This window comes from Penicillium psychrofluorescens (genome assembly GCF_964197705.1).
Source record: "Penicillium psychrofluorescens genome assembly, chromosome: 4".
NCBI classification, from domain to species: Eukaryota; Fungi; Ascomycota; class Eurotiomycetes; order Eurotiales; family Aspergillaceae; genus Penicillium; species Penicillium psychrofluorescens.
Window position 1 is genome coordinate 1617359 of NC_133442.1, and position 14093 is coordinate 1631451.

The 14093-nt window shown below is 46.8% G+C and overlaps 3 protein-coding genes across 3 annotated transcripts; 1 reads left to right on the forward strand and 2 right to left on the reverse strand.

Annotated features, from left to right (window-relative positions):
• Positions 1-8602: 8602 nt before the first annotated feature.
• PFLUO_LOCUS6311 (uncharacterized protein) lies at positions 8603-10630 on the reverse strand (the record flags this gene model as incomplete). Its single annotated transcript, XM_073783843.1, has 2 exons — positions 8603-10446; positions 10516-10630. 2 exons carry the CDS (start codon positions 10628-10630, stop codon positions 8603-8605), a joined length of 1959 nt encoding a protein of 652 aa, XP_073640358.1.
• A 260-nt stretch (positions 10631-10890) lies between these two features.
• Positions 10891-12769, reverse strand: PFLUO_LOCUS6312 (uncharacterized protein; the record flags this gene model as incomplete). Its single annotated transcript, XM_073783845.1, has 6 exons — positions 10891-11037; positions 11100-11713; positions 11768-11861; positions 11918-12291; positions 12353-12517; positions 12607-12769. 6 exons carry the CDS (start codon positions 12767-12769, stop codon positions 10891-10893), a joined length of 1557 nt encoding a protein of 518 aa, XP_073640359.1.
• A 399-nt stretch (positions 12770-13168) lies between these two features.
• On the forward strand, positions 13169-14077 carry PFLUO_LOCUS6313 (RNA-binding protein Cwf29; the record flags this gene model as incomplete). The annotated part of the gene is made up of 2 exons (XM_073783846.1): positions 13169-13224; positions 13297-14077. The coding sequence occupies 2 exons, from the start codon at positions 13169-13171 to the stop codon at positions 14075-14077; spliced, it is 837 nt and encodes a 278-aa protein (XP_073640360.1).
• Positions 14078-14093: the final 16 nt, after the last annotated feature.

The window sequence follows — 14093 nt, forward strand, 5'->3', positions numbered from 1 at the left end:
CGCTTCCGTGACTTGGCATTAGATCGCGATCTAATGCTAAGACTTAGGGGTATCGGACGATGGTATACGTTAGCGTATAAGCCTCCTGCACGCGTTGTTACCTCATTATATGGTTAGCAACGCTACTCGCCACTCATTTACTTAAGGGGTCTTTACTCGCGCTAATGCCTATAACTTGCTCGTATACTTAATATGGGTTTGTGCTATCGTGCCGTCGTTCTAGACCTTCCTTAGGGCGCTATGATGTAGTAGCGTGCTTTATCGGTGCTGATCCTATAGGGTGGAGACGTTAGCCCTCCTTTAGGCATTAGAAGTGAACCACTCGCTCTAAAGTATAGCTAATACTATGATTCTATCCCATCTCACTAAAAAGGAATCTCGCGCGCTTGAGCCGCTATAAGCACGTTTTAATAACGGCGTTACATTATGCAAACTAGTGTAATACCTTATAACTAAAGGATGCGTTGCTTTTTTCTAGAGTAAGGGGTCTATAGAGGCTAAATTTTGGTTTTTTTTATAAGTACCATAGTTGGATTATCAAACCGAGAGTAGGAACGGAGTTCCCTATCTACGATCACTGAAATTGGAATTTGGGGTGCTGCTTAGTTAGGAATTATTGATTAAGGCTTAACAAACATACATATCAATCATAATGCCTAGAGTCTATACCAACCTATTGAGTGCTAATGACCAAAAGCTGTCTAAGCTTTGGGGGGAGGGGTTTGAGGGAAATTCGGGCGTCTTAGAAGAGGCTGAGAGTGGTCTTGTCATAATTTACAACGATATATATGGAGTGCTTAGGCTGGCTAAGAGCTAATATCATTTAGGGATGCTTGACTGACCTTAACGATTATAATAGCTATCGCTATACTACGCCCTTTGTTTTACTAGTCCTCCTAAACAAAAATGAAGGTTGTACGGAGAAACCAGGCATTTAAAAGGATTAATAGGAAAGCTAGCTTTGCTTATGTCGCCTTCTTAGTTTAGTAGGATGGCATTTTGTACTCTAGTAAATCCTAGGATCGATTTGCATCCCTAAACTCTCTAGAGGAGCTCGTAGACGTTCAGCAAGTTCATACCGAAGACTAGGGCCTGATAGTAAGGGCTATATGGTTAATAGTGTACATGAAAACGCTAAGTCTTCTATTATACGCCGATAGAACCGATCTTAAGAAACGAATCTTCTGCGAGGTCGCTACGTACGAAATCCTTTGGCAAAGTCCTTATCTGAATATTACGTCCTACTACGGTTGCTAGGAGACTTGAGGTCGAGTCTCTATACTATGTTTTAAGTAGTATAGGTCAACATTGCTTAAAATAGTTAATCCGACACATATGAGTAAGGAAAATTTCCGCTCTAATAGGCGGGAACTAGTTAATGACAACATTAAAGCGAGTCTAAACGGGATTTTAGTGGGAATTAAACACCTCTACTCGCTTAGCCTAGTGCACAACGATATAAACCCTGGCAATGTGATGTTTGATGAGGATGGTACTCCTATCCTTATTGATTTCGATAGCTACCGGCAAGCTAGAGAGCTATTACTTAAGATAGAAACAAAAAGGACGTATCACTGGCATGACCCTCGCGTTAATATAGTATAAGAGGAGAATGACCTTAACGCATTCGAGGAATTGAAAATCTAGTTAATTAGATCCGAAAATAACAGATTTATATTCGAATAGTCCGATGTTCGGGCAGGGTCAGACAGGTGTAGGATATGGGAGCGTGGCTAGTGGCTAGTACTAGAATTTAGAGAAAGAGAAGCCCGGAAAGGCGCCTATTGTAACATGGCAATTTTTTATATAGTGTGGTTAAACTGCCTTTAGTACATTAGAAATAGGAGCCGATATTGATATATTGCTAGACTTAGGTTTTAGCTACGTTGTTTTTAAGGAAAATTCTCGGATTTTTGTTTCGATATATTTACAACATCTGATAACGACACGTTTGATATGCTATGAGAACCTTTTTGTGTCAGAATATACACTTAGCTAAAAGAAATTGGAAATGTGATTGCTATAGTTTCGAGACATATTAGATAGGAAAGATATTAAATTTAGTATTTTGATATATCGTCTATTGTCTATACCTTCGGTATAGGGACGCAACGGCTCTATTAATGAAATTTTTAGTTACTTTAATGTACCTCTAAGGTGGAGAGCGTACCAATTCTGCTAGATAGGGAGGCCAATTATCTCTTAGTATCGAATTAAATAAATATATTTGACCGTCTTTTCTAGTTCGTAAGATGACGAAAATATCCGATTGGAAGTCAATGCTATATTTCGCCGCTATTTTAAATATCGTTTTTCTACGTCTTCGCCTCTGTTGCGCCTCTACGCGAGGTAGTCGATTGCTTTGCATTAAAGTCAGCTCTTAATGGAATTATAGCGAGCTTGCACTATTAGGTGATACCTAGTAGTCTTTCCTTATTTCGACGTTTTATAACATATAGAGGGCATTTACCTTTTGCTATCTGTTTTAAGTAGAAATTACACCTTTCCGCTAGTTGAACTAGTCTAATTTGTCTTACTAAGCTCTATATAATATATTGGGTCAAATAGCAAGTCCTCATTTTCAACAAATGTATTCTTTGAGGGATCTATTTAAGTCTAACTAGAGTAAATTTTGCCGAGACAAATAATGTGATCGCTAATCAAGTTTTGAGCTACGAATTATAAGATTACTTCAACGCAAAAGTGAAATGGTAATACAAGGCCAGGGCATTTTCTATGCAAAAATCATATTGAACTACCTCTTTTAGAATTAGTGGTAAACGAAAGACTTTCTTAAGTAATTCATACCTATATATAAATTGTAGGGTGTAGAAATGTTTGTCTACGGTAGGCATTATTAAGTTGAACTGCCGGCTACTCTCCTTCTATTTTCCGTAAGAGTTCGACGTGACCTACTTTTTCAAAGCGTTTAGGTTAAGTTAGTAGGCATCAAAATATATCTTTGGCACCTACTTGTCATTTAACATCTATTTACATCTACTATAGTTGACTAATTGGTCCTAGTTTAACGTACGGGTGGTCAACCGCTTAAACATTGAAGTACAACAAAAAATAAAATAAAAAATTAAATAGAAATAAGACTAAGGGTAACATCCGAAGCGACCCCCTAAAATAAGTCCCTCCGTAGGCTAAGAATACAATGTTAAATAAGGGCGGAGAAAGATAAAAACTAACCGAGGTTAATATTCTATTCGTTACGCTTAAGGAAATTCCTAGGTCAATTGTCTACTCAGATAGTAGCTAAGACTCGGAGTAGGGTTTGCTATGCTAATGTGCTCCCAGAGTGCTCTAGGATTACTCCTAGAGTCTAGTAAGAACTCTGGTCTTCTCTTAGAGTACTCATAGTAGGCTCAAACTAACGTCTAGAGTATAGATAAGTTTTACCTATAATAGTAGAATACGGTACCGTCGCCTCAGCTCTTAAAGATTATAACCCTTCGTGCCTAATGCCAGAGAAACCTTTCAGATCTACAAGTCGAGTTCCACGTATCAATATATCACAATCACTCGTCTTTAGTCCCTTTAAAACGTCTTTTTATCAATTTCTACAATAGCCCCTTTACTATAATTAAATTTCAATTCTAGTAAGAAGGTAGAGAGGCCATCGTGCGAAACATTAAGCAAATAGATAGGTGATTGTTATCTAAAAGAACCTTCTAGATTACGAATACTTCTAATAGCCGGTATTTGGATGGTCTTAGTGACTCCGCCTCGAAATACGGCTTTCTCAATATCAATATCAAAACAATAGTGCGCCTAAAGGAAATCAACGGTTTTCAACAGACATAATAGTTCGTAACCCAAAGGACGCAAATAGCTGGTAAGGCCTTGACTTTCGGGTCCGATCAGAGGAATATCAAATGTTTCAAGCAATCGGTAAAAATGGCCTTACTTAATAAAACACGTAGATCCACCCTTAAGAATCATAAAGACGAGAACCTTCCGAGCGATTAAAGCCGCTTCCAAAGAAAGATTCGACAATCTCTACAAACGAAATCTTAATAGGAAGGGCTATTAGGCCATCGAAGATTGCCCTCTGGTAGACTATCATCGTAAAGGTAAAAATTAAATTTGACTTTACGAGTAAGCTGAATTTCCTTAAACCTCTACCGCAAAAGATTAGGTTCTCTGCTATGGCTTAAAATGATTTTTAGATTTGGTAGGAGGCTTACGTAGGCTAGGTTTTTGAAAAAGGGGAAACTTAGCTTACTCTAAAAGTCAAGTAGTTCTAGACGAATCAAGGAGGTAGGGAATATAACACTACTAGCTAGGTCATATTTATGCACCTCGAGGTATTATAAAAAGGCGAAAGATTCAAAAGAGGCAATTCCGAAGATTTCACTCTTAGAATCACAATTACCTCTAATGTTCAAAGTAAGCTCTATAAGATTATGGCCGGATGAGTTAAGAGCGGTAACGATTCCCTCTACTTTTGAATAGCGGCTTAAGGATATAGAGTCCTATAACTCAACGTCGTAGAGTTTAAAGATCTTAAGGCTTCGGAAACGCCGTAAAAGCTTGATGGTACTCCGATATTTTAATTAATATAAGCTAATTTCAATATGCTAGAGTTATAGTTCGCCTTATCGCCGTTAGGTGCCTAGCTGGTCGCGGTGGATGGGATATCGAGCAAGGCTTAGTTTATTAAGACTAAATACCGTGTTATATGCCTTACGGATATCTAGGTCCTATCTAAGGTAACTAAATATACGATCTTAGAATAGCTTAGCCGTACTCGTATGAATAGGAATCGATAAAGAGCGAAGTTTTAAGGCCCGCGAAAGAATTAGACGGAGAAGCTATACAAGCGTTTCTATATACTCGAGCTTACTAAGGCGGATAGATATATAGGCAATTTCCTATCTAAGAGATAGGCATTTCTTTATAGCCTCTATAAGACCGCTTAGGCGTTTCTATAGGCCTTTCTAATCGTATAGCCCCGAATAAAAACTTCTAAATATAAGTAGCTATACAAAGTTTCGGAATTTAGTTGATACGCGGTAGAGGTTTTTAAGAGACTAGCCATCTAAATAATGGCAAATCATATATAATCGCTTAGGTACTAACGATTCTATGGGAGCTTCGGTAGATGCAATCTATCTAATATATTAGAGAAGTCGAATCGAAGTGATACTATGGTTAGACTTTACTTATATATTGTTACGGTTCCTTTTGTAGAACTCTCTTTTTAAGCGCGTGCGGATCATCGTCTATTTTATTAGCTTGGCGTTTCTAGCTTCGGGTCTATATTCTGTCTAGTAGCTGACAATTTCGTAGGTTTGGGTGTATATATATCTTTATAGTCAAAAGGGGCTACTAAGAAGAGATTATAGAATCTTAATAGCCACGTTTAAATAGGTGGGTAGTATGTAAGGTAGATGGCTGAAGGGAGCGCTCGGAATACAAATGTGGGGAGAGTCTAGGGATTAAATAACTATAGGAAAAAGGGAAGGACACTAACCCTACTCGAGAAGGCGGCTGTAGGAAGGGAAGGGCTAGGTTACGAATCCCCTACAATATGTAGCTACTTAAGGGGCTAACGATGGACTATCCGCTGAGAGCTAATCGACTAACCGGCGAGAACATACCTAGTATGTGGCAAAACTAGGCCTGAATCCTTACTACTAGAGGTAACTTTACGTACTAAGAATATGGAACGAAATTTCGAGCGCGACTATATATATCGTCCCATATATTTCCTAAAAGCTAATAGGTAGCTAAGAATACATAAACTTAATGAAGCATTTCGGAGTTACATATGTCGACTTAGGTCGATTTAGGTAGTTACAAACGTTCTCTTTTAAGCGTCGTACACTAAAATACCTTGATAGACCCTTTACTCCTCCCTAGAAATTGTTTAGAAAACTCCCTAGCTACTTTCTTCTATAGTAGACCTAGCTCTTCCCTTAGTCGAACTAAAAGGTTCTTTTCCTCCGTAGTCTAAGTCTTTCCCTTTCTTATGAGACTATGTAGATCGGGACGGGTCTCGGTGTACGGGGATGCTACGTAGTTCTGTCCGTGTAGCGGCGCTAAGGGTATATCAAGTTCTAGACCCTAGGCCGTTAGAGGAGGAGTAGCACCCTAGCTTAGATGATTAAATGCACATCGAGACATGGCTGCCTCAAAGAGCTAGGAGAGAAACTCCAATTTTTCGCTTGGCGGCAATGCTGAAAATTAAGACTTAAGGGCTATAAAAGAACATTTTTTTAGTTAGGAAGAGGCCTTCTTACGCGAACGCCTATAACGTCCCGCCGGCCTTTGAGAGCTTAACTGTTCCTAGATTTTGGATACTATAAGAGCATTTGTAGGCATGATGTTACTTTCTACCCTATTATGGCTAAGGCTGGCTATTTCGTTACGTAGACGGCAGCTAGTGAAGGTAATCTCGTCATTTGTAGGTTTTCGAGTATAATCCGCACTAAAATCTAGGTGTAGTATTAACGGGTCGATCGAGTTAGTAGGTTCTTTACATTGATGCTATAGAATTCCATCTATAATACCCGTTGAGGGATAGCGAGTTCTAGATATAGTAGAAGGACGTTCGCTTAGTACTTCAACGATAGCCGTTAGTACAAAATCGGGCCGGCTACTATTCACGTAGACGTCGACTAGCGGATGGGAAGGAAGGGGATGCCGATGTCGTTCTTGCTTATATTTCCCTACGGCAAGGCCACGGACTGAAAAAGAAGAAAGGGGGGTTTCCGCGATTGAGATGGGGCTCGGATATCGGCATAAGTCAATAGGATCAAAAATAGTACAATTAGGTGTCGGTTGCATCTATAGCCGAAACGTATTAAGGGCAAATTTGGTACTAGTCATTATTAAAGGGAAGGGGAGTAGGGGAGGGGGTAGGGGTAGTAGGAACTAGAATAGCTAGGGGTATAGGGGTAGTAAGAGTCTAGGAGAAGGTTAGAGAAGGGGAGGTTTTAGGTAGATAGTGAAGTGCTAAGAGGTAGCAAGTCGTGCCCCTTAGATTGAGAATTTGTTCCCCCTTTTATAAGCGTATTGCATAAAACCACGATCGATTGTTTTCCTAGTGACTTATAGCACTAAGTAAACACGTGCTGTTAAAGTACGTATCGGCCTACACCTAGACATAGTTAAGAAATCGAACCCTCCGCGCCTTTGCCTATCTATGTTACTACTACTAGCATCCTCGTCTGGCTAAGGAAGAGACGCGTTAGTATAGACGGCTCGTACGCAACTCATTATCTAATAAATCATCTCGCCGTCCCTCCCTATAGAGAGTTCTGGCCTCGTACTATAGACTAAAGAAACGCCTACCTACACTAGAACATGCATTAAGATATAATACGGTATTTTCGCTATTAGCGCAAAAACCGCGGAATTCCTAGAAGGCTATCGACGGAGCGAGAACGAGACCGAATCGCATAGATTAGACAATGTGACTGGAGCCACGTCCAACGGCTCTACCGAAGAGGTGCGTTTTAGGGAAGAATCCGTAGCGTGGGACACGAAGCGATGTAACCTAAGGCGGCGGAGACACTAAACTCAATATCTGAGGCCCTTTTCGGTGGGCTAAGGTAGCTAGTAGCGAGTCCGTACGCTGCAGCAGTAGGAAAGAGTGTGTCCTTGTGTTCTTCGCATAGGAAAACGAGATGAGATCAAGCCTACGTTTCCCTAGGATTAGACATCACTAGGCACAGAGATTCAGAAAAGGGAGTATCGGGAGCTAGCTAAGAGCGATTATGACACTCACAGCGAGCCTATGGCCCGTAGCGCACACGCAGACTGGCCCTAGGTTCGGACGGCGCGGCATCCTACGCAGGCTAGCGAAAATGGGGCCTATACGCTTAGCTAAGGGCCCTAGCGGGCCAGCGTGAGGTGGGGGCGGAGAAGGGAAGGGACGTAGGAAAAAATAGGAAGAAGTGCGTCGCTCTAAGGAAGGGGCGCGGCGGTGGCTTTTATAGATGGACGGTCGTGGAAACGGAGCGGTAAAACGGCGAGAATGGCGCTAGCCTCAGACGGGCGGGCGGTGGCCGGCGCTATTCCTAAATAGGCAGTGGAGTCACTGTGTACGGCAGGCGGTCGGGCGCGGCAGGCGGACGGACCAATGGGAGGCGGCCGCGGGGCCCCGCTAACCGACACAACTAATACTTATCTAACTATTTAATACGTATCTACTACTCTAGAGACTTATCCTAATAATAAAGGGCCTAAGTAAGGCGCTTTTTAGCATATTCTATCTTAATATATAGCCTCTTACGTTATCGCTATTTTCGTGTACCTTCTATATATAAGAGGCGCTAAATTAACCGCCTATATTCCTTAAAGTCGATCTCTTTAAGTAGATCTTAGTATTTAATAGACGTATCATCAGAACAATTAGATGAGTCTTCCATTCCTGGCTATTGTTCCAAATTTTGAGGGGTCGCTTGTCTTCAAACTCTTTGATAGGACGTCATGAGCATTAGAGGATCTTGAGGTGCGTCATGTTGGGGAAGAGATACTTTCGGGATTTTCTCACATCACCTACTCCCAATATTACAAGAAAGACATTGAATATATCTACCTACTATGTACGCTATAGTTATACAGCCCTTTCAGCCCTATATCAAACTCACATCCTTGCCCGCTGCGTCCGCTGACCCGACTCCCCAAAGACAATCCGGCGATCCATATCCACACTCCGAGCAGACACTCCATCACCACCAGCAAGATGCGCAAGAGACTGCCCATCCTCCAAAAACTCAAACCCATACAATGCCGTCTCCTTTCTCTGCATCCACCGCGCCACCACCTCCCAAGCAACCAGCTCGCCATCCCTCGCAGCATCCGCCACAAGTAATGTACCACAGACAAGCCAGCCCAGCCTGGAAAGCAAGGCGCGGCTATTCAGCCGGAGATTATCCGCCGACTGGGCGAGGATATGTGCTTTCAGACTGGCGGACGCAGCACGAAGTGTCTTCGACGCGGGCGTGGACACGGACAAAGCCGAACCAACAGAGGTGATGTCCCGGATCCACTGGTCCAGACTCTCGAGCACCTGCACCCCATCTCGAGCTTTAAGCACTCGCACCACATCGTCAGCCATGACATTTGTCGTACCCTCCCAAATACTCAGCACGTTAGCGTCGCGATACAGCCGCGCGATATTCAGCTCCGCATCCTCATTCTCCAAGTATCCAACTCCACCCATAGACTCCATGCACTCCGCCAGGCCGGCAATCGCCGCGCGCGCAGTAGCAGCCTTCGCGAGCGGGGTGACTAGCCTGAGCAGATGGGCTGCTATTTTGGGGGATGAAATCCCCAGCACGGCCGAGTCGAGCTGCGCCGTTCCACCCCCATTCTCTGAAACACCGAGTAGTAGAACGACCAGGAACGAAAGATGCATCATAGCCCTATACTCGACATGCTGCTGCGCCAGCGTGCGCACATGTGCCGGCGTGTCGAGGAGTAGTCTTCCCCCGGAGGAACGCACACGCGCATATCCGCGCGAAATAGCTAGCCCGCGGCCCCAGAGTCCCACCGCCGAGACTATATTATGGATTCGCGTGATATTGAGGATGGTGCTAATTTCCTTGACCCCCGTGCCCGGAGCCCCAATCATGTACGCGCGCATGCGCGACAGGACCAGTTCAGCGGTTGGGAGGGCGCGGGTTCCGAGTTTAGATTTGAGCCGCTGGATCTGGACACCGTTGAGCTCGGGCTCGCTGGTTTGTCGGTTTTGGCGGCGCATGGGCGCAAAGAAGGCTGATAGTGTGCCGTCGGGGAGTTTTGCCAGCATCACTGCCATCTGTGAGTCTGTTGCTGAGCTGAACCATTTGAAGCCGGAGACGGACCACGGTCCGAGTGGTTGGCCAATGCTGTCTGCGTCGAGGCGGCTGTCGGATGCGGTAAAGTCAGGTGTATAGGTAGCCTGCGTCTCCGTGTTACGGACATCGCTACCACCAGGGCGTTCTGTCATCCATTGCCCGCTCGTCCATGCCGTTTTCGGGTCTCGGGATATGAGATGGCGGAATGCGGTCTCGAAGACCTGTCTCTCTGTAGAATCCAGAGCTTGGGGTTGTGCTTGCGCTCGCTGATCTGTAGATGTCTTCGCAAGCTGTATGGAAAGTAACCTCGCCGCTCCATCCGTCATCGCCGACGGACAGGTTACGATGGCGCTACTGCCGCTCCAGAGATGGTACTTCAGGAACTGATAAACCCGGCTATGCGGACCATACTGGTTCTCGTGGGCGATGGCAACCATCCCCTCGGAGATACCCATAGCCGAGAGCGCGCGCCATCCCTCGGAGGTGACGAGCTCGTCGACGCGATGCCCGAAACTGTCCCATGTGCGTAGGTAGGGTGGGTTGCGCTCTGCGTCTGCTAGATGGGCAAGCACGCGACGATCTAGCACGCGGGTCCCGAAGCTGGAGATGTCGGGCTTGAGGGTCTGTTGTAGGGATAGAGGGAGGTAGACTGTATTGTCTGGTTAGTATTGGGAATTGGGTAGGGACTGAATTCCTGTGGGGTGTGGGGAGTAGCTACAGGTGAAGATCCGCTTGAAGGCCTCGTCTTCGTCAAAGGCGTTTGTTAGGCGCGGTGGCTGCTGGAAGAAGCCGGTAGACCCGCTAGCTGGCGTGGATGGATGCGAGGGGGCCATTTCTGCTTATTGTTGCGCATTTGTCGCAGTAGTTAACTTGTTGGACAACAAGTGAGTGTCAAGTGAAATCGAGGTGGCGAGAAACCGAGGCCCGTCACATGCATGCATGCAACCTTAATCTTAATCTCAACAACAACTATAGAAACAAAACAGAATTGATTGATTGGTATCATCGTGTCTAGCCCCGAAAAGCCTGGATTCTCCAAGTGATTATGTACTCGAGATCAACTAAAATACAAAGAATGTCCTCTTCCCCTTCCTCACGTGGACGGACTGCCGCGGGGACTGCTGCCAGGTTTTTTGACCAACCCGGCGAAGAAGTTGGCCAGTGCCTGGTTGTGTGCTTTCTCGTCACCTGGACTGGTCGGGGGCCCTTCTTTCCGTTGGGCTCGATTAGCTTCGCGGTCCTAGAAAGAGAGAGACAAGGTTAGCGGGGATTGGCAGATAAAGGGAGAAAGATGGTACTCACCTTTAGCTTCTTCAGCATATCATCCGCATCCACCTGGATGCCTCCCATGTTGAACTGCACGGGCCCGATGTGCTCGTTGACCCGGCCCTGGTCATCCATCGGCGACATTTCCAGCTGCGGAGTTTGCTGATTCGCGCGGTCCTTTTCATCCTCAACCTTGAGCTGCTCAAGCTTCTCGAGTTGCTTAGAGAGGAAATTCTGCATGTCGGACGTCTCGATTTCTACGGAGTCGCCATTGGCGTTGCTGCTGGCGTGAGCGACCGTCCTGTCCCGGCGTGGATCCTGGATCGTCTGCTCGAAGACCGTCACGGCACTGCCGCCGTCCTCCTCAGGTGTGTTGTTCTCGACAGGCTGCTCGAAATCGAGTGGCTCAGGAGCATCTTGGATTTCAATCGACCATGCCGTCGACACGCCTTCCATGTCGAATCCTTCCCGAATAATCCGGATCTTGCCCCATGAATCCCAGTTGGCTGGGACGAGAATCTTGTCGCGGTCGATGACATTATGTTTTAATGACTGTCGTTTCAAAAGAGAATGTATACCCAGCGACGAATGGATCAGACTCTGGAGTGAGTTTGCAAGGAAAGGGGTTGTATAAATGAGGGATGCGCCGTCTGTCACGGATTAGAACTAGTCATATCTGCTGCCATACTGGTAGGAGAACTCACGCTTCAATAAGATTGTTCGCAGGAACTGGAGAATGAAGTCAAACTCTTCTTCGTGCCACCCGTGGTCTTTCTCCAATTTCTCGATCTTGTCGGCCTGCAGGACAGAATCAGCAATCGCCCTTACAACTCGAATCGTGCAGTGCCACTTACTCCTTGACAGACAACACACATGGGGATTCCAAGTCCTTCATCCCATTCGCCCGGTCCCAAGGGTATCGTGACAGGACCTCCCGAGCTCGCTGCCGCAGCAGCGCTGGCGTCCATACCTCTCTTACGATCACGCCACTCCGTCATCGTCTCTTCCATGGCAATTTTGGTCTCGTCGTCCACAGAGACCAGCACCGAACGAAGCAGACGGACCCATTCTCGTAGTCGTCGGATCCATGTCCACGGATCTGACCAGTCCATAAGAATTACCACCAGCGTTTCCGGCACGGATTGGGGAGTCAAGAGCGGCTTGAGGAGAGGTGCGAAGGACAGAGAAGGTTCAGATAGGAGGTACGCCGAGACACGCGCCAGAGTATCTTGATAAAAGGCGAGAGTTAGCAAAGCTCCAAATCCAACAAAAAATTGCCGTTAATATACCTTCTCGGTCGGCGTCGAGGACATCTCGATATGTGTATCCCAGCGCAAAATGGTTGGCAATCGGCGGCGTCTTGCCTCTGCGCTTGTCGTTCACCAAGCTGGGGTCGGCCGATGTGTCTGCTGAAAGAGTGTCTAGGAACTCTCTCTGGCTGTCCGGTGTCCCACCTGTAGTTAAGGCGATCAATCAAATCAGCCCTCAAGTCCGGACGAAGAAGGCAGGGGATAGATAGCCTCTGTTCAGGAGATGTACGCACCGAGAATCAAAAGGTTCTTCTCCGGCAAGCGCTTTCCGTTGGCTACGCCATCCAGCAGCGAAGACCAGATGTTCTTTTTGGAGCCATCTTTGCTGGTTGGCCGACTGTTGTTGTTGTTGCTGTTGGTCGCCGATTTCGAACCGCGATTCGGGCTGGACGACATCGTCTGGTCAAGTCCCACCATGCCTCAATCGGGCATCAACCATTCCAAGCGCCGGAGACAAGCCGCAGGGTCGTCGACGGAACGGGCGCGAAAATGCGGTGCCGTGTCGGGGGGTTCGGGTTGCAGCAAGGATGCAGCGATCGGGTCAGGGGAATCGAATCGGGTGTTGTAAAGCGTGCGGAAGGCAGAGGGCGCGAGATGCTCAACGCGATAGACACCACTTGGTGGGATCGTGAAAGCCCCTCGAAGGAAAATAAGTGGGCTGTGGCCAGACCAAATAATGTCGAGTCAGGAGTTGTTAACACGGTCAAGTTGAGTAAACATGGGCGGCGTGCGGGTGGGACCCAACTGACTTTCTTTCTTTCGTTGCCCGTTTTTCCCTTCTGCAACACCACCACCATGAACTCCATACGCCAGACTCAGGCGCTGAACAAGCGCGAGCTGGAGAATGCCGTGTAAGTTCTATGCTGACCTGACCCCCTGGTACATCAGGAAGGCCCACTAACTCTCCAACTTTCCTACAATAGACCTCCCGAAGCATCATGGCACGCCGACTACCGGGATACAGCTTACATCTACATCGGCGGGCTCCCATTCGACCTGTCCGAGGGCGACATCGTGACCATCTTCTCTCAATACGGCGAACCAGTGCACATCAACCTGGTCCGCGACAAGGAGACGGGCAAAAGCAAGGGCTTCGCATTTCTCAAATATGAGGACCAGCGCAGCACCGATCTAGCCGTGGACAACCTGGGCGGCGCGACAGTCCTGGGTCGAATGCTCCGGGTAGACCACGCGCGGTATAAGCGCAAAGATGAGGAGGAAGAGGAGGACAATGTTGCCAAGCTGATGGGCGATGCGACGGCCAGTGAGGACAGAGACGGCGACCAGCATGGCGGCCAGAGGAAGGGACGGACGAGCGACACAAAAGCGATACGGCCCATGCTCAAGGAGGAGAGGGAGCTCGAGGCGTTGATTCGTGACCATGACGAGGAAGATCCCATGAAGGAATTCCTTATCGAGGAGAAGAAGGAGGAGATTGCGCGCGCAATTGAGGTGTGGAAAAGCAGTGAGAAGAAGTCCTCCCGCCGCCGAGACGACAGCAGAGAGCGATCTAGCCGTCATCATCGTCGGCATCGGTCACATTCTCGGGAGCGCAGACATCGAGAGGACCGCTCTCCGGCTAAAGAGAGGCGATCGCGGCACCGCGAGCAGGACCGGGAAGAGAAACACAGAGATCGGACGCCGGTGAGATCGCGCTCGCCCGAGTCTCGCAGGCATCGGGACCGACATGACCGCCGTCGCTGAGAGATCATCGTTGGAT